We start from the raw sequence: 18,843 nt of genomic DNA, 5'->3' as shown, positions 1-18,843 counted from the left end.
ACCAACAGTTACCTGATTTCTCAAAAGCAGTTCCAACTAATTCTCTCATTCAACAAAATATTTACTGAGCACTTACTATGTACCAGGTACTGGTACCTGGGAATCCAGCACTGAAAAACAGATGAAATTTCTACTTACATGGAGATTACATTCCAATACTAAAGAACCCAAAGTATGTTAGCAGGTACTAAGTGCTCTGGAGAAGAATAAAGCAAAGAAGGGGCTAATGGGCAGCAAGCACGGCAATTTCACAATTTTAAATAGGGTGGTCAGGAAAGATACCAGAAACAAGTAAGTCAGCATTTTATGTAGAAATTTAGACTGACACAAATGACATTCTGATCCTCGATGTTTATATTGTAATTTTTTAAATACTGCATAAAGGTAAAAGGTATCAAGTGACTACCATTTACACATAGCTTAATAATATATAATCTATTTTTCACATACATGATCTCATTTAGACCTTACAGACCACCTCGTGCAATAGTATTAGCTCATTTTCTAGAAGAGGAAATCAAACTTCAGGGATATCAAGTGAGATATTCACTCAGCTAATTTAGTGGCGGAGGCAGAATTTAAATTTAGTCTTTCAGTCTCTTTCATAATATACTCCCTGTTCAGGGAATAATGCTCTTCTTCCAAATGTGTGAGAGAGTCTGTAAGTTTCAGTCACAAAATACCTACTAAGCAAGAAGTTATTTATATAACAAATCTCACCAACAGAGTGAATTTCACTCATTCTTTCCCACAGCTCCAAACTGGATTTTAAAGCAAATATAAAGTACAGAAGAAGACAAGAAACGTAACTCATAAATTGAGCAAAAGCATAAATACGGGGCGCCTGGGTAGCTCAGTGGGTTAAAGCCTGTGCCTTTGGCTCAGGTCGTGATCCCAGGGTCCTGGGATCGAGCCCCGCATCAGGCTCTCTGCTCATCGGGAAGCCTGCCTCCCCCTTCCCCTTCTCTCTGCCTGCCGCTCTACTTGTGATCTCTGTCTGTCAAATAAATAAATAAATAAATCTTTAAAAAAAAAAAAAAAAAGCATACATACATGTTATAACCCCAACTAGAGTATCTGTGATATACCCAAATACCCAAGTTCTTTCTTTGCTGATCTCTGCCTTTTCTAAAGTCTTTTATCTCTTCCACTCTCTTCCCCTTCCTCTCAACCTCCTAACTTCACAAACTGCTGGTATGATTACAAGGGCAAATGCCAAGATCAGAAGGCATGAGTTCCATCTTTCTTTTCCACATCTAAGAAGAGAAAATAAAAAGTACTCTCTTAATACCCCGCCCCCCCCCAGTGTATAGAAAGCCAACCAAAGGTATAACATGTTTTTCTAATCTCCTCATTTAATTTTCTTCTAAAAATGTTAATTGGGGGAGGGGAAAGGAGACTGAGTACAAATACGCAAGTGTAAATACTTCATCTGTTTTATTAACTCATACTGTGAAATTTTAAAATAATCTATAATTTTTACTTTATCAAAGACCAGTGAGATACAAGCTCTAAGAACAGTTACCTCTTAACATAATGAAGAAAATGTGATTCAAAGAGCTTCAGCCATAAAAAATACAGGGTTGGATTACTGTGAGGTTAATAAATGGCAAAGGTGAGCCTATGCAACTAGCTGGCTTGGGGTCTCTGAGCAACGCAAATCCCTCTGGATCTGGGCTGCAGTTTGGCACCACCTGGTGGCAACTGCCCACTTTAGTGTCAATATCCATGAGGTCATTCTGCATCCAGGGCCTGGCTGAGGCTTCCAGAGCCTGGCTGAGGCTTCCAGAGCCTGGCTGAGGCTTCCAGGACAGCAGCCCCAGTTCCAGAAATTTCCTGGTTAGGTGGTATCCATTTTGATGTACATATGGAGTCAGAACAATACTGGAGAGAAGGAAATCTGCTTTCAGTTTCCCTGCTTCCAGAAATGATTGTCTGCTGTTTTTCAACTGACCTGCATCAAGCATCCTACAGAATAAGGGCTAATTTGTCTAAATCTGTATTACTATGCATTTTAAAGGATTTTTTTTTTTTAAAGAACAAAAGCTAAAAAATCAGGAAATTCTCAAGTTGATTATAATATCAAAGTTTATGTGGCTATGTGGATTGTTTGGAAGTAATTACGCACGTTATCATAGAAATAATCCCATGAATTTTAAGATTATTAAGTCAGTCAATAAAAGCCTATAAAAGCTCTAACAGAATCGAGTCACAGGACTAAAAGTACTTACTTGTAAAATAGAAATAATAACCCTTATGCCACAGGTCTATCTTATGTCCAAAACTTTCTCTTGAGATTTAGAACCTTATACAATTTTTCTGCTTGCCTATTACACAGAAACTTCAAATAAAGCTAATTTTATCATGGTTTCTTATTAAAGCCTTGTTTTTTTCTAATGTTTTAAAAATGGCATCACCGTCCACATTAGCTACCCAATCCAAAAACCTGAGGACAGTATCTTCTCATTCCCTAACCCAGTCTAGTCACTGAATTCTCCTGCTGGTTCCACCTCCTACACTGGTTTCCAATCTCTATTGCTACTAACCCAATTTTATCATCACTTCTCATTCTGATAACAGAAACAACCTCAAAGAATAGTCTCTATGTCTCTAGCCATATGCTCCACTTCTCTAATCTCTCCACACTGTAGTCGCTCTCTCTCTAAAAAAAGGAGAGAGCTTTCAAGGCATGATTGTGTGTGTAGGGCAGGGGCAGAGAAACAGTAGAGAGAGAATCTCAAGAAGGCGCCACACCAAGCATGGAGTCTGATGCAGAGCTCGATCATGACCTGAGCCAAGATCAAGAGTCAGATGTTTAATTAACTGAGCCACCCAGGCACCCCTAGCAGTCTCTTTTTTATATAAAATCAAATCATATAACACATATTCTTAAAATCTTTCAGTTGTTTCCCACTGGTCTTACCTAGACAATGGTCCAAATGTATGATCTGTGCCTCTGTTTCCCTTTTTAATCTGTAGAACTCTCTGCCTCTCAGTCTACACTCTAGCCATACTGAATTATTTTCAGTTTGTTCAAAAAGTTTCATATTGTCAGATTAATCTCCAGCTTTTATCCATGCTGGACATTCATTCCCCTAATTCCCTTCCCTCCCCTAACTCAGTCTTACTCTTAGTCATCATGCAGGTCTCAGCATGGGTATTTCTTCTGTCAAGAACTCTTCTGTGGTTCTATATGGTCTCATCCTGTGTTTCCTGCCATCTTCTCCATTATCATCATACTTATAATTACTGTTTCTTTATTGTCTTTACTACGTCTATTAGACAACCAACTTTGTGAAGACAGAGGTCACTGCTATATCTATGGCATGTATCTTGGCATATGGTGGATCACAATAAATCTTTACTCAGTAAGTGGATATGCTGGGGCACCTGGGTGGCTCAGTGGGTTAAGCCTCTGCCTTCAGCTCAGGTCATGATCCCAGGGTCCTGGGATCGAGCCCCACATCGGGCTCTCTGCTCAACAGGGAGCCTGCTTTCCCCACCCCTGCCTGCCTCTCTGCCTATTTGTGATCTCTGTCTGTCAAATTACACCAAAAAAAAAAAAAAAAAAAAATCATTAAAAAAAAATAAGTGGATTTGTGGCTTGGAGAGCTCAAATGTAAACTTTTCAAACATCAACCTTAGTATATATAGTAGGCTTATTCCTCTTCTTTTGGTCTGCATTTTGAACCTAAACAGTAAGTTTCGAAATGAGTACAGGGTCCTAAATTCTTACCTAATACAGGGTTGGAGCTAACCAAAATTTTGAAAGACGGAAGAATTTGTCATTCTTTAATCTCTCTGTATGCATATCTCTCTAATCTCCTAATGTCCCTGCTGTCCTAAGCATGAATTCATAAAAATGGTGTACTTCAGTTATGACAGTGAAGTGCGAAATGTAATAGCATATGAATCTTAAAATCATAAGGCTATAGGAAGAATCACATAAAGCCACAAAAGAATATATGCAGCATGATCCCATTTATGTGACACATATAACACGAAAAACTAAACTACATTTCTCAGAGTTACATATTTACTGGTAATTTAGATAATAAAAGTATAAGGAAAAGCAAGAAAGTTATTAGCATAAAAATCAGAATAGTAGTTCTCTTTATGAAAGGAAGAAGTTAAGCAGGAAGCTCTCGAGGACATTTCTGTAGTGCTGACACTGACTTCTTAATTTGGATGGTGGTTAAACAGGTATTTAATTTGTAATCACTTATAAATATACAATTAAATATATACTTTTCTCTCTTCCTTAATTGACATAAAGAGACAAATGAATGGAAAGATATTCCATGATCATGGATTAGAAAGACTGGTGATGTATCCATACTACCCAAAGCAATCCACAGAGTCAATGCAATCCCTATAAAAATTCCAACAGCATTTTTCACAGAACTAGAACAAAAAATCCTAAATTTGTATGGAGCCACAAAAGTCCCTGAATAACCAAAGAAATCTTGAGAAAGAGGAACAGGGCTAAAGGCCTGATTTCAAATTATATTACAAAGCTAAAGTAATTAGAACAGTATTGGCACTGGCATAAAAATAAACACAGATAAATGGAACAGAATGGAAAGCCCAGAAATAAAGGGATCTTTTCAGTAAATGGTGTTGAGAAAACTGGACAGCCATTTTTGCTTTTGTTGCCTATGCTTTTGGTGTCAGATTAAAAATATCATTGCCAAGACTGATGTTGAGGACCTTACTGCTGATGTTTTCTTCTAGAAGTTTTATGGTTTTAGATCTTACATTCAAGTCTTTATTTTGAGTTAATTTTTAGGTACAGTGTAAGTGGTCTAATTTCATTTTTTTCCATGTGGTTGTCCAGTTATTTAACTTCTCAAAAGTATTTCAGCATTATCATAAAAATCTCTCAATCTGTTTTATTAAAATAACAATTTAACAGTGATTTTTTTTTTAAAGATTTTATTTATTTATTTACTTGACAGAGAGAGAGAGATCACAAGCAGGCAGAGAGGCAGGTAGAGAGAGGGGGGGGGGAAGCACGCTCTGCACTGAGCAGAGAGCCGGATGCGGGGCTCAATCCCAGGACCCTGAGATCATGACCCGAGCCGAAGGCAGAGGCTTAACCCACTGAGCCACCCAGGCGCCCCTAACAGTGATTTTAAAAAAGTGATCTTTGTTGGTTTTCTACCTAAAGGATAATTCTGCCCATGTAGTTATTACATATTTTCCTCAGTAGGGACCAACTACATTAGTAGAGATTCCCCACCCCCAAAACTGAGGGGTGGAACTCTCAGACTTTTTGCTATTGTACTTCTAATAGAATAACATGTTACAGTGATAATTATAGAATTAAGTCTGATTTAAAGTCTTGCTTGATGACGAACTTCAAAATTTTATATACTCAAATCTGTGCTGATAAACTATAATTTCAAAATAATTTCCCCCCTAAAATATAAACTTTCAAAAGTGATATGAAGCATGATAGTATATAAAAATAGATGCTATCGAAATAAGTAGTATTTATTTGCCCCTAATACTACCGGTCACCAACTAAGGAAACCTAATATATACTAATCTTTTTTTTTAAAATAGATTTTATTTATTTATTTGACACAGAAAAAGAGATCACAAGTAGGCAGAGAAGCAGGCAGAGAGAGAGGGGGAAGCAGGCGCCCTGCTGAGCAGAAAGCCTGATGCTGGGCTAGATCCCAGGACCCTGGGATCATGACCTGAACCGAAGGCAGAGGCTTAATCCACTGAGCCACCCAGGCACCCCAATATGTACTAATCTAAAAGTGATTAAAATGAATAAAATTGATCATTTTCAAGACTATCTAATATAACACCTGTCAGGGATAGCAGATAAATGAGGTATATGTAATATTTCATATTATTATTCCAGTTTTAAAAAAATTTCTTGGAGAAATAATTTATATGTTTTGGGAAGAACTACTGATATCTCTTACTTTCTTTTTTTTTTTTTTTTAAAGATTTTATTTATTTATTTGACAGAGATCACAAGTAGGCAGAGAGGCAGGCAGGCAGAGAGAGAGAAAGGAGGAAGCAGACTCCCTGCTGAACCCGATGTGGGGCTCGATCCCAGGACCCTGGGATCATGACCTGAGCCGCAGAGGCTTTAACCCACTGAGCCACCCAGGCGCCCCTCATCTCTGTTTTCAATCTGAACTGCCATAAAGGCAAAAAGAGAAGTTACCAGGGTAATAAATAGATAATGGGAATACCAGAGTGAAAAGGCTTAACTTAAGGTCTGATGAACCTTGTTCTGAGCTAGTTACCAAAGATCTTAGAACTTTAATGTTTCATTATATTTTGATTTAGATTTGACAAATTTTCTTTAATGAATTAAAGAAGAGACTGTCATAGAAATAGTTTAATGTCAATATAATACACGTTTCAAACAAAGAGAAATAAATTTCCTACTTTTACCTACAAGTTTCCTTTTTTTTTAAATACCTGTTTTCCCGTTCATACATTTCCTGAGAGGCACTTCGAAGTTGATCAATTTCTTGATTAGTTTTCAACCTGATTTGTTCCAATTCATTATGTAGCTTATTTTCATATTCTGTTTTATAATGATCTCTGCAAGTAGTCAAAAGTAATATCCATGAATTTTGCTTTTGTTTGCCCTTCATGTAAGATTTATTACTTATGTTGAATATTCAATATATTCAATGTTATTTGAAAAACATAGCTGTTAGATATATTGCCCAAAAGGCTTAATTAAGGCTTAATTACTATATAAAATGTTAATTAATGTTGAATAACCATGAATTTTCAAAAATATTTTACTAGTCTTTAATGCGTATGACCAGAGACTTGAAAACTGATGCATATGGAATGCCCATCATTTAAAAATAATGTGGTATGTTACATGTTGAGATACAAATAAAATTAAAAACAAAAGCAAAATGACTCTAATAGACTCCTTATAAAATCTTCTAAGCACAATGACCATAACCACTGCAATCTCTTATCAAAGTCACAAAATATTAGCAGGAGCACAAACTGATGAAAAATGCCATAGCCTAGGGAAAAAGTTACCAATGTGTGAAGGGTTAAAGGATAACATTTAAAATTTTAGTTTCTGATGTGCTGATAAAAATGAGTATCTCAAGGATTATAAGGGGTATTGGTGTAAAAGAACTCTAATAGCTTAGGCACCTAGTCGAAGAGAGAAGACAGGACTGAAATGCAGGAGTCTCATTTCAGAGCTTGTATGCAGCGCCGTCTCCTCATTCTTCTCTTAATGTTTCACATAGTCAGGAAAAGGTCAGCTTAGCTAGGCTCCGCACAATTAGGTTTTTTTCAAAAAGATACTTCTATAGAGATACTTATGTGCTTTCTTTCTTTCAAAATTTGTATAGAGACCTTAGTTGTAGGGAATTAAAAAGATTACGTCATAAGAAAACACAGTAGTTACAGCATTTATATGCTGACCTAAAAGAAATAGGCTTTTCATTATTGGGAAAAAACCCCAATATGTCTTAAGAAAAAATCAACTAGGATAAGAATACAGTACAAGGAAACAAAATGAACTGTTACCTTAATACAGTCCTATTAAAAAAAAAATACAGTCCTATTTACCTTTAAAAAAATCTGTTTTTCCCTCAAAGAAGCTGGTGTTAATTTATACCTAATTTATATCTTATATCTTTATGTGAAAAATAACATAAATCTTGCCTGGATGTTACATATTTTTCATACATCTCTTCTCTAGCCTTTTTGGCTTCTTCAAGTTGAACCTGAAGTCTTTCAAGGCGACCTTCTTCATGGGCACAGCGAACACTAAGCTCCATGTTTTGGCGATTGAGATAGTCTTTATCTTTTTGCAGCAAAGTAACAGTCTGCTGTAAGGTGGTTACCTACATAGGTACAGAGACAGACAGTGTCCAAAGCAACTTCCTCTGACTCTTCAAGGTTTACTGTATTATTTTCTTTCACTTGGGCTCTTACTTATCACATAAAACGGGCTCATTCTTATTTTGCAATTTTCCATCCAAACCCCTACTCAAGTCCCTTTTTTTGTTAACTACATCAAAAAGGAAAACTGTTCCTCCCACGATTCTGCCCTGGACTATGTCCACAATCATTGTAGATAAAATACATGTGACTCCATAAGCTTACCTCTTTTGATAATTCACTTCTTTCTTTAGCTTGAGTTATGTGAGAGGCTTCAAGTATTTCATATTTTCTCCGTAACTCAATTACTTCCTGTTCAAGTGCATCACGCTCACTATAAAATTCAAATATACTTGTTTATTTTTACTAAAATAAAATTCAAATACATATATATTTTATATCCCATTTTATTTTTTTATATCCAGTTTTACAATGAACATTTAAAATGCACTATGTTTCAGGAAACTTAACAGAGATAACCAGCAGTGGGGCTTTAGTATCATTCTACGAACAATAAAGTATCTGCTTTTCAAATTTAGGAGACTCTCTGTTCAAGACTGTTCAGCTACATAAATATAAATTTATTATCTTTAAAAAATAAGTATGTAAACTACATTGGCCAGTAAAATACTTAATAAAACCTTCTAAGGTACACTCTGGTATCTTTTCACTAATCATCATCAATCTTATCTTGAAGCCAAAACTTTTAAAGAATTTATATATGGCTCTAGGCTTTCAGTTAGCGTCAAAAAGCCCTTAACTCATCACTCAGATTGCACAGCAGATACACAAGGAGGCATTCTTGTGACTATTTCATTCACAAATTGTTTATGATTACCCAGAGATTCTAGTTTCCATTTGCAGATAAGCTCTTAAACCCAAAACAGTGAAACCAAGAATTGGAACAAACCTACAACAGGGATCTTAAAAAGTGATCAGAGAAATAGACTTACTAACTAAATTTATCCTGTCCAGTCAGAATCAGTTTCTTTTTCTTTGTACTTTATGTCATCTACCTACCTGATGTTTCCATGCTGATGGCTGTTAAGAATTGTTTATCTTTTAGTTAGATTTTCAGTAACTGGTTTAGAAATATATTTTTCTTCTGGTTAACAAAGTTATGTTTATTGAAGAAACGTGAGCAAAGCACAAATTATAAAATAACAATCACCCATAAACCCTCTAACTAAAGATGACTGACAGTAACAATATTTTGGTACATATTACTTTAAGTGTTTTGTGTGTTTATATGTAAATGTTTGTATTCTCAAATGGTAATAATCATGCAACTTTTGCTATGATTTTTCTTATGTAAAAAGAAATCCATATAAAGCACGATATAGCAAAACATTCATGATCTTGTTATCCACAGTTGACAAGAGTTAACATTGGTCTATATTTACATTAAAGTTTTATTTTGCTTTTTAAAAAGATAAGACACTACAGGTAAACTTAAAGTTGCCAATATTTTCCTTACTGTTCCTGTATCATCCTCTAGGTATAATGATGAATTTAGTGTTTCCATATTGCTTTTTAAAATATTTTATTCACCAAGTCTTAACATTTTGTCATATTTACTTTAATATTTAGTAAATAATACAGTGTCATATTTGTTCTTTCCCTCTCTGTTGTTCATATAGGTGAATGAATATATACACACACACATGCACACACACGGGCAGTTTTTCTCCTTAATTATTTAAGAGATATATACAGACATTAAGTCCCTTTATCCCTAAATAGTTCGGTGTGAATTTTCTAAGATTAAAGGCATTCTCTTACATAATCACAGTACTATTAGCCCTAATACAGTAGCTAACATATAATTCATTTTTCAATTTTGTCAATTGTTCCAATTGTCATTTTTCCCGCCTGGTTTAGGATCCAATGTATTATCATGCATTGCATTTCGATATCATGTATCTTTAGCCTTCTTTAACTCAGAGCGCTTCCTTAGACCACGCTGTAAAAGATATAGAAAGGCTATCTTGGGGCAGCGGGGGGAGGGGGAGTCTATTTGTAGAGTACTGGCCAACTCTTTTATGGAATGTCACTCAATTTTCATTTGCCTGATGTCTTCTTGTAATTGGATTGAGGTTAAGCATTTGGGGCAGAGATATCACACAAGTGATAATGTGTTCTTAGTACATCCCATAAAATAGTATATAAAGTCTCAGTACACAAAAAGGCACATAATGTCACTATCTCCCATGACTGGTGAAAGTAACCCTGGTCACCTGGTTAAGCTGACATCTCCAAAAATTCAAATACAAAAGTACCTTTTTGCCCTCCACAATTAGAAAGTAATCTATGGGAAACATACTTTGAGACTGTATAAGTATGTTGTTCCCTAATATCCTTTTATCCAATGGTTATAGCTTCCATCGATAATTATGAATCAAATAATATTAAAAGGTTATAAAAGGGTAACTGTAATATGCATATATATTTATTGGTTGGCATTCTTCTGTAAAAATCCTCTTTATTATTAGCATGCATTCAGAGTTCTCATTCTAGTCAACAGATTATAACTCATTATTAATATTCATTTTGATAATCAAATTGTACCATATTTGGACAGTTGGAAGCCCCTTCAACCAGCTTCTATGGCACTGAATTAGAATTAGAGGTAACAGTATGATCTTACCCATAGTGTGTTAAGCCATCATTCCTATTCTCTCTCCATTATCTCTCTTTACTGAAAGGGCTTAGAAACGACCAATGTATCAATTAGCAGCATCCAAATATTAATTTCTAAATAGTATTCCCCACTAAAAGGGAGCAGGACTCATTAGAGAAGGGGCTAAGCAATGAAAATAGAAAATAAACCTGAGAAAATTATGTTATGCAGAAATTAATGAACTGCTTAAAAAAAAAGATGGACACATCTTTCTAAAATAAAAAAAAAATTAAAGTTGGACACACTTTTTAAAGTATAACATGTCTGACTTATTCATATAGATACAATTCAGATCTAATTTAATGATTTTAACTGCGACGTTGAATTACTCTGTAGAAATAAATTCTAACTGATTTCCCATTCCGCTGTTGAAAAGCATCTGAAATCTTTCTAATAATGGTATGAGTAACGTCCACATACCTGTTTCCTTTTTGCACATTTATAAGACTTTATTAGGGATGTAAAAGTGATTCCCCCCCAAACATTTATCTTATATATTAGTAACCAGAACATTTCTTAAAACTATTCTATTGAGTGAACCAAAGGTTCGGTTTGAGCCCTCTTGCTTGTTTGTTTTTCTGTTCTGTATCTAGCACATAAAGTTGTTTATCATGTTTTTGATTAGGGCTATGTTTTTCCTTCCAAGGTTTTTATTATAGAAAATAAAACATATATATAAATAGAGATGATATACTGAACCCTTTGTTCTCATCACCCAGCTTTAATAACTACCAACTCATGACTCATCTTGGTTCAATTATCCTTCATTCATGGCCATGCTGGTTATTCTGATGATTAGGCTTTTTAGTTTTCTCTTTTCAAGTTTTAGCTATTATTGCTACAGATTTATAGTGGTAGAGAGGACATCAAAACACCAACTCAAACATTATCTTACTATCCCAGTCTACTTTTGAAATGATTCTTTTGAAATCTAGCTTTATTTAAGAGCCACGGATTTCAAGCTCCAATAATTACCATAGTTTGACATTAATACATGCAAAATAACATACACTGCATGTCAGTCATGCTGGAGTAGGAGTACCAATCTGCTTCTTGAAATTTACTTATGTTGTTTTGTAATTTTGAAAATGCCCATTCATTTAATATATATTCATTAAGTGACTACTATATTTCAAGAATTATTTCAGGTGCAGGTAGAGACAGCAGTGAACAATTAGGACAATGTCCTACCTATAAATACTTTCATAAACATTCCTTTATTTAATTTTTTTTTTGTTTGTTTTTATAGAACATTTATTGGTATCAGCGCCCTCTCTGGCTGACAAAATTTTGGCTCAGGATAGTAAGAGCTATAGAGTCAAGCAGTGGCTTGACAAACAAGAGAAAAGTAATGTACAAACAAGAGAAAAGTATATTCCAGTAAAAGGAAAATTCTTTGCAATAGCTACTTAGTAGCCGTGGGAAACCTTCTCAGAAAGTATTTTTTTTTCAAAGTGTGTACACTCTTTGTCAGAAAGGAATAGCTAAAAAATACTTGAGATAAAATAAGTATTTAAATTGATTCCATAAAACAAAAATAATCACCAAGTGTGATGTAAAAAATATTTACACTCACGGGACTTTACTGGGTCTCTATCTTCTAAGATACTACATTTTAAAAGACAGCAGCAACTTCCAAATAAAATAAAAGCCGATATAAAAATACAATCTAAACCCAACAAACTGCCAAAGCCACATGCTTTTTGTACAATGCAGATTAAGGTATATGTCAAGAGAATGAAAAGACAAGCCATACACTGGGAGAAAGTATTTGCTAAAGACATATCTGATAAGGACTGTTATCCAAAATATACAAAGAATCTTATAACTCAACAATAAGAAAACAAATAACCCAATTAAAAATGGACCAAAGACTTAACAGACCCTGACCAAAGAAGATATACAAATTGAAAATAAACACATAAAAGATGTTCCACATCATGTCATCAGAAAAATGCAAATTAAAAAAAAGAGGGAGATGGGCGCCTGGGTGGCTCAGTGTGTTAAGCCGCTGCCTTCGGCTCAGGTCATGATCTCAGGGTCCTGGGATCGAGTCCCGCATCGGGCTCTCTGCTCAGCAGGGAGCCTGCTTCCCTTCCTCTCTCTCTGCCTGCCTCTCTGCCTATTTGTGATCTCTCTCTGTCAAATAAATAAATAAAATCTTAAAAAAAAAAAAAAAAAAAAAGAGTGAGATATCCCTATACACCTATCAGAATGGCCAAAATCCAGAGTGCCAAATACTGGCAAAGACATGGAACAACAGGAATTCTCAATCATTGTCAGTGTTAATACAAAATGGTATAACCACTTTGGGACAGAAAGTTTGGTGGCTTCCTACAAAAGTAAAAATACTCTTATCATAAACAATCGTGCTCCTTAGTATTTACCTGAAGGAGTTAAAAACTTATGTCCAACAAAAATCTGCACATGGATGTTTACAGCAGCCTTACACAGAATTACCAAAACTTGAAAGCAACCAAGATGTCCTTCATCAGGTGAATGGATACATGAATGGTGGTACATCAAGACAATGAAATAGTATTCAGCAACAGAAAGAAATGAGCTATCAAGCCATGAAAAGACATAAAGAAAGCTTAAATGTACATCGCTAAGTCAAAGACACCAATCTTAAAAAGGTCCCATACTGTGTGATTCCAACTATATGACATTCTGGACAAGTTAAAACTACAGACACAGAAAAAGAATAAGACACAAAGTGAAATGAATGATGTCAAGAGTAAGAGTTCAGAGGACTTTGATGCATGTGAACAAGGAGAACTACAGCAGCCATCTTCACAGCTTACCTTTTGACTCTATCATAGTTTTCTTGACGGTAATCCCCTTGCTGAACTAACTGTTTTGTGTCTGCTAATTCTAAAGCCAAACGTTGACATCTAATTTGAAGGTTGGAGTAATTTCTTCGATCTTCCTCATAAGTCTAAAATCAAAACAATAATAAACATTTCAAGCTAAACAAAGTTGAACAAATTTTTTATTGTGTTCTTCTGTTATGCTGTGAATATCCTTGTAATTAAAAAACAAGCAAAACAAAACTTCAACTCTTCTGGGTAGTAATTTTCCCTACTCCAAGACAGATGATCTTAAACTGACAGTAGTTTCTAAGTTCATTTGTTTAAAACTTGAGCTCTGTTTTTCATAGAAAAAAATAGGGCAACTATGCTTTGGTTACTAGAATGACACATAAAATGACTATCAATGTTAAACAGCTTTTTTGTTTGAGAAACTATTAGATGCTAAAGACACAGAGATGAACAAAACACAGCCCCTGTTCTTGAGGAATTCACAACTTAGAGATGAAGGGCCATCTGAATATCAAATATCCACAGTGAAAAAATAGTTACTGAAGAGATTAATCATGCAGTTTCAGTTATGGTATTCAGCATAAATAAATAAATAAATAAATAAAGGAATTTTGTGGCACTTGGAACATATTTCTCCACTGATCTTCTTTCTACTCACCAGACCAATAGAAAGGGATTACAGAGATAATGGAGGGGGGGTGTGTAGAAGGGAAAACTGGCAAAAACCACAACCTAGCTTGGCTTACCACAAACCTCATTTCTTACCATTTCTCATATTCACATACACCCTGCAGCCCTAAACAAGATCTAAAGTTCTTGAACATACCATACTTCCTCTATCTTGTTCTCACTGCCTGAATAGCTGTGTATTATCAGAATATTTGCTTACCATCAGATTAATTCTCTATATACCTCACGAGAGTCTAAACATATTAAGGACAAGGACTTTGTCTTATTCGCCATTGGATCTCTATCACTTTGCAGAGTACTTGGTATACATAGGAAGAGTCAAATAAATGCTTTTGCATAAATTAAGGAGTAAGTAAATATGGAAATAGGAAAAACAGGACATGGGGACAGAGTTCCCCTTATTTTTGCCTTTTGAACTCATCAGATTTTGCAAGCGACTGTCAACTTCACCCTCAGAACCTGTCATGTTAAATACATCTTGTTCCAAGTCGTTCATTCTTTAGTAACAGACCAGGTAAGTGTGGCCACACTCATTCCACAGATGCTGACTGAATTATTTCTAAGTGACTGGCCCTGGATTAGAAACTATAGATACAAAGATGAGTAAGATACTGATTTTGTCCTTTTTATTTTTTATTTTTGTTTATTTATTTATTTATTTTAAAAAAGATTTTATTTATTTATTTGTTAGAGAGAGAGAGAGAGAGCAAGCACAGGCAGGCAGAGTGGCAGCAGAGGCAGAGGGGGAAACAGGCTCCCTGCCAAGCAAGGAGCCTGATGCAGGACTCCATCCCAGGACACTGGGATCATGACCTGACCGAAGGCAGCTGCTTAACTGAGCCACCCAGGAATCCTGATTTTGTCCTTTTTAAACTATTAAACATAACTTTGAAATGTTAGCTCCCAAATTTCTATCCAAGGGTTGTTTAAGAAATGCAATTATGGAAAAACTATACATATCACACACACACACACACACACACATACATACGGTGTGTCTTGTTTTGGTATAATGTTATGCTCTCCTACTGAGAAGTTCCTCCTAAGAATGCAATGTTACTATGGTATTTATTATAGGATCATAACAGGATACTCTAGCATCTCCCTAAAGGATCATCATATATATCATTTCAGGCCTAAGTCCCAGAAGACCCTTTCGCTCCCCTAAAAAATGTTTTACCCTTCTAAATACTACTAATCATGGAGCAGATTTGGAACAGTGTATAGTGTTATAGTTAGGAAGGCAAGCTCCAGAATTCAATGGTCTAGAATTAAATTGTCTGCAGTAAGACTTTGGGCAGGTTTACCTCTCAGTATTCAGTACTCATCTACCTCACAGTGTTGACTGTATCAAGTAATATCTGTAAAGTGCATATAAAAAAGGCCTAAGACATTGTAAATAATCATTAACTGTAAATTAGTGTCATGATGCTTCTTCTTTACTTTGGCTTCTTGAGAGATTAGAGGCAAATTGATAGATCAACTTTAATAACTGCATAAAGACCAAGACAGAATCCTGAGAAATATAAATATTTAAAGGGTGGCCACAGGACAAAGAGCATAAGGCACCGGAGGGAGCACTCACAGAAACAAGGGTAAGCAGGGGGTGTGTGTCAGAAACAACTGCTGAAGAGAGTGCACTGGGCAGACTAAGTAGTCCATGGTATTGAGTACTACTGAGAAAAAAACCTAGTAAACAAATGCATTAAGTATTCAGGGATAGGGACAGAAAAGACTGCCACAGACCGAAGCAAATATATCTGAATACTCGTCTAAGCATGTTCTTGTTTTGTGCTGTTTTATATGCATTCTCTCCCTTAATACTTACTCTTATGACTGGGTATAAATGTTACCCACATTTTTACAGAGGAGGAAACTGAGGCTTAGAGACAGATGGCAGAAGTTTCAAAGCTCATCAACATTAGTGTAAGGACTCTGATCGAACTTTTGTCAAACATCAAACCTGCAGGCAACCCTCTCTTTAGTTAAAATGTAAAAGTGAGAAAGTATAGTAGCTAGAAAAGAAAATAGGGATAAATGAAGGTTTTAAAATACAGGACAAGCTTGAAAATGTTCAAATGTTGGTGGGGAAGAAAGACTAGCAAAAGAGAGATGGACACCGGAGAAAGCAGGCATATTCTGGCAGGGAAAGCCCTTTATAAAGGCCACAGGGAACAGGATCCAGAGCTCGAATGTGGAGATTAGTCTTGGGTCACCAGACACGTTCATTGTGGCAGGCTTTTCTCCAGCTGATAGAGTTATATTAAAAACATAAATTTGATGTCCTTAGATAGCTCTGATGAATTTGTTACAAGCCACAGAACTACTCCTTACCCTACTGCTTCATATGTTTATATATTATCCACTTGATTTCTAAAGGCATGTGATTTTTCCATTCCTTGAAAGCAAGACTCCTCCTGCTATGAACAGTAAGAACAAATAAACAAAACAGAGTGAGTGCAGATGTAAATAAGTTTGTATGTTTTGTGGCATTGTGGGGTTCTCATTTGAGGATTTCCAATATCTCTGTGAAATGAAATACCAAATCATTTGCTAAGAGTAGAAGGCTAGAGACATGGAGTGGTGAATGTCTAAAATAACTGTGTAAAAAATGAGAGGACCAGAAAAAATAGAATTACAGCATAACTGTGTGGGCCCACTTGAGGTTGGTTAACAATAAACTTGTACAGTTGTTACTGCCTATGTGATTTTTTTTTTTTAATCCAGTAGTGCTTAGAAAATGCCGAGTTAAGATTTTGTCCTGTGGGTTTGATAAAAAGACAATTGGGAAGAATTAAGAGAATCTTGGCAAGAGAAAGGTTTAAGACTGATACCATGATGAAGATGCAAAAATATAAATTTAGGAAGGGATTGATAAAGAAATTATATGAATTGGAAATTCTGTTGAGGCAAAAAAATAAATTCAGGAAGGGATTGATAAAGAAATTATATGAATCGGAAGCAGAGGATTAAGAAACACAAAATAGAGGAAGTAGTATGTTCAGTGATCAACCCGAACTGATAACTCCGGAAGTAATGAGTTCTGGGTGACAAGGAATGGAATGTGGGCTATGAGAGTGAGTGCTAAAGTGGAAAAGAGTTCATCACTAAAGATGAGAAAATTAATAAAATGCCAAGGCCAAGGTTTTGGATAAATCACAGAAGTAACCCAGGCAGGAGCAAGGTTTTCACTAAAAAAGGAAGAATCTCCTTAATGGTTTGCAAATGAGGAAAGTTATGAGGTGTGGTGCTCAGATAACATGGTGGCCAAAGAAGCAGGGGTTTTTGTGAGAGTGGAAATGCTAAGATCTAAAATCTGAAGCTCTAGAGAACATCAGCAACTGGCCCTGAAATATATGGAGCAAAGACTCCTGGTCCAGAGAGCAATTCCATGGGTGCAATATAAAACTTTGTTTAAATATAAATACCATATGACCAAGAATAAGCAGAAATTCAGGATAGGAATGTATATATTCTACCAACATTTTCCTAGGACTTTTCAATTGAAAAATTTCCCCTTAACCAAAATTAATAGTTTATATTTTGAAACAATATACTTCCCTTACGATTAACAACTAAAATAGGTTCAGGTAGAGTACTGGAAAACAGGAAAAGTAGCATCTTCCTTCAAAATGACTGAAACCTCATGACTATGTAGAACTACTGGGTTAAGGCTGAAGAGAATAGAAAAGATTATCCCTATATTTGTATTATCCCTATACATCCTTCTGTTTTGAGCTCAAGATCAACTTATCTGGGAAGACTCAAGGTCGAAATCTGAATTTGGTATTTGTCTTATAATTTGCCATAGCACCTGGTTCTTTCTGTCATAAAACATATCATACATGTGCTTTGAGCAGCCATTACTTGCCTCCTACACCACAAGAAAAAAACTTAAGAAGGTTTTCTATAACCCTAGTACCTAGCTAGTACCCTGCCTATTATATGAAGGTTTGCAGTTAATGCCTGTGGAAAAGGAGGAGCAAAACAGGATATTAAATGGACTAAAACAAAAGTAGTAAACGTAATCTTTTCAAACATAAAGACAGGGACACACACAAAATTTCCAGTCACCAGCCCTAACAGAAAATTTCTACATTAACAGTAAACAGGTCCACAGCAAGTCTCAATATTCTTTTATAATAAAGAAAAAAATTACATAGGGAAAACAAGGACAATCCAAGTCATTGAGAAGACTTCAACTATTCGCCAGTTTTTTACATATCTAGAATGGACATGACTGACTGCCAGTGTTACTGTTATCTTTTCTATCTCCTAAATTATTCACATCAAGGAATAACAGAAGGCTATCTCCAGTCTGAAAAAAGTAAATCTGTTATTGTAATTTCATGTTTTCTTGTCTTGCCTATAACCCTCATCTTTCCCCATACCCACTTGAGGCCTGGAGCTCCTTGAAGATTTGATTTATCTCTGTATACCCAGTAACCCTTACCCAGTGGTTGCACTGGAAATGTCTGCAAAAGGAACTACTGTTGAAATATAAATCGACCATGCAGCACTAGCATTTAAACTATAACTAGCTCCAGGTATAGAAAAAGTGACTTTAAAAATTAAGTATTTTATACATTATGTTTTCCAATTGAAATTAAAGATTACTATCATAAATCTGTAAATAAAACACATCACCTGAAACAGTGATATTTGTGTAACATACATACATAATTTTCTCAAAGATTTTGAGAAAGACAGCATGAAAGCGGTTTATTCTTCTTGTTTTGAGTGATAGGTGTGTTC

At 35.4% G+C, this 18,843-nt stretch overlaps 1 protein-coding gene across 3 annotated transcripts in view; it reads right to left on the bottom strand.

The window, feature by feature from the left end:
• PIBF1 (progesterone immunomodulatory binding factor 1) overlaps positions 1-18,843 on the bottom strand; it is a 196,523-nt gene that overhangs the window by 142,885 nt on the left and 34,795 nt on the right. For all 3 annotated transcript variants that reach the window (XM_044249864.1, XM_044249865.1, XM_044249866.1), the window contains 4 exons: positions 13,381-13,514; positions 8,122-8,230; positions 7,678-7,859; positions 6,451-6,576 (listed from right to left, as the gene is read on the bottom strand). In XM_044249864.1, the coding sequence (XP_044105799.1) occupies positions 6,451-6,576; positions 7,678-7,859; positions 8,122-8,230; positions 13,381-13,514 (551 nt within the window). The remainder of the gene's footprint in view (positions 1-6,450; positions 6,577-7,677; positions 7,860-8,121; positions 8,231-13,380; positions 13,515-18,843) is intronic.

Source organism: Neovison vison, chromosome 5 (assembly GCF_020171115.1).
Source record: "Neovison vison isolate M4711 chromosome 5, ASM_NN_V1, whole genome shotgun sequence".
NCBI classification, from domain to species: Eukaryota; Metazoa; Chordata; class Mammalia; order Carnivora; family Mustelidae; genus Neogale; species Neogale vison.
The sequence above is the reverse complement of the archived record's forward strand: the minus strand, read 5'-3'. Positions and strand labels throughout refer to the sequence as shown.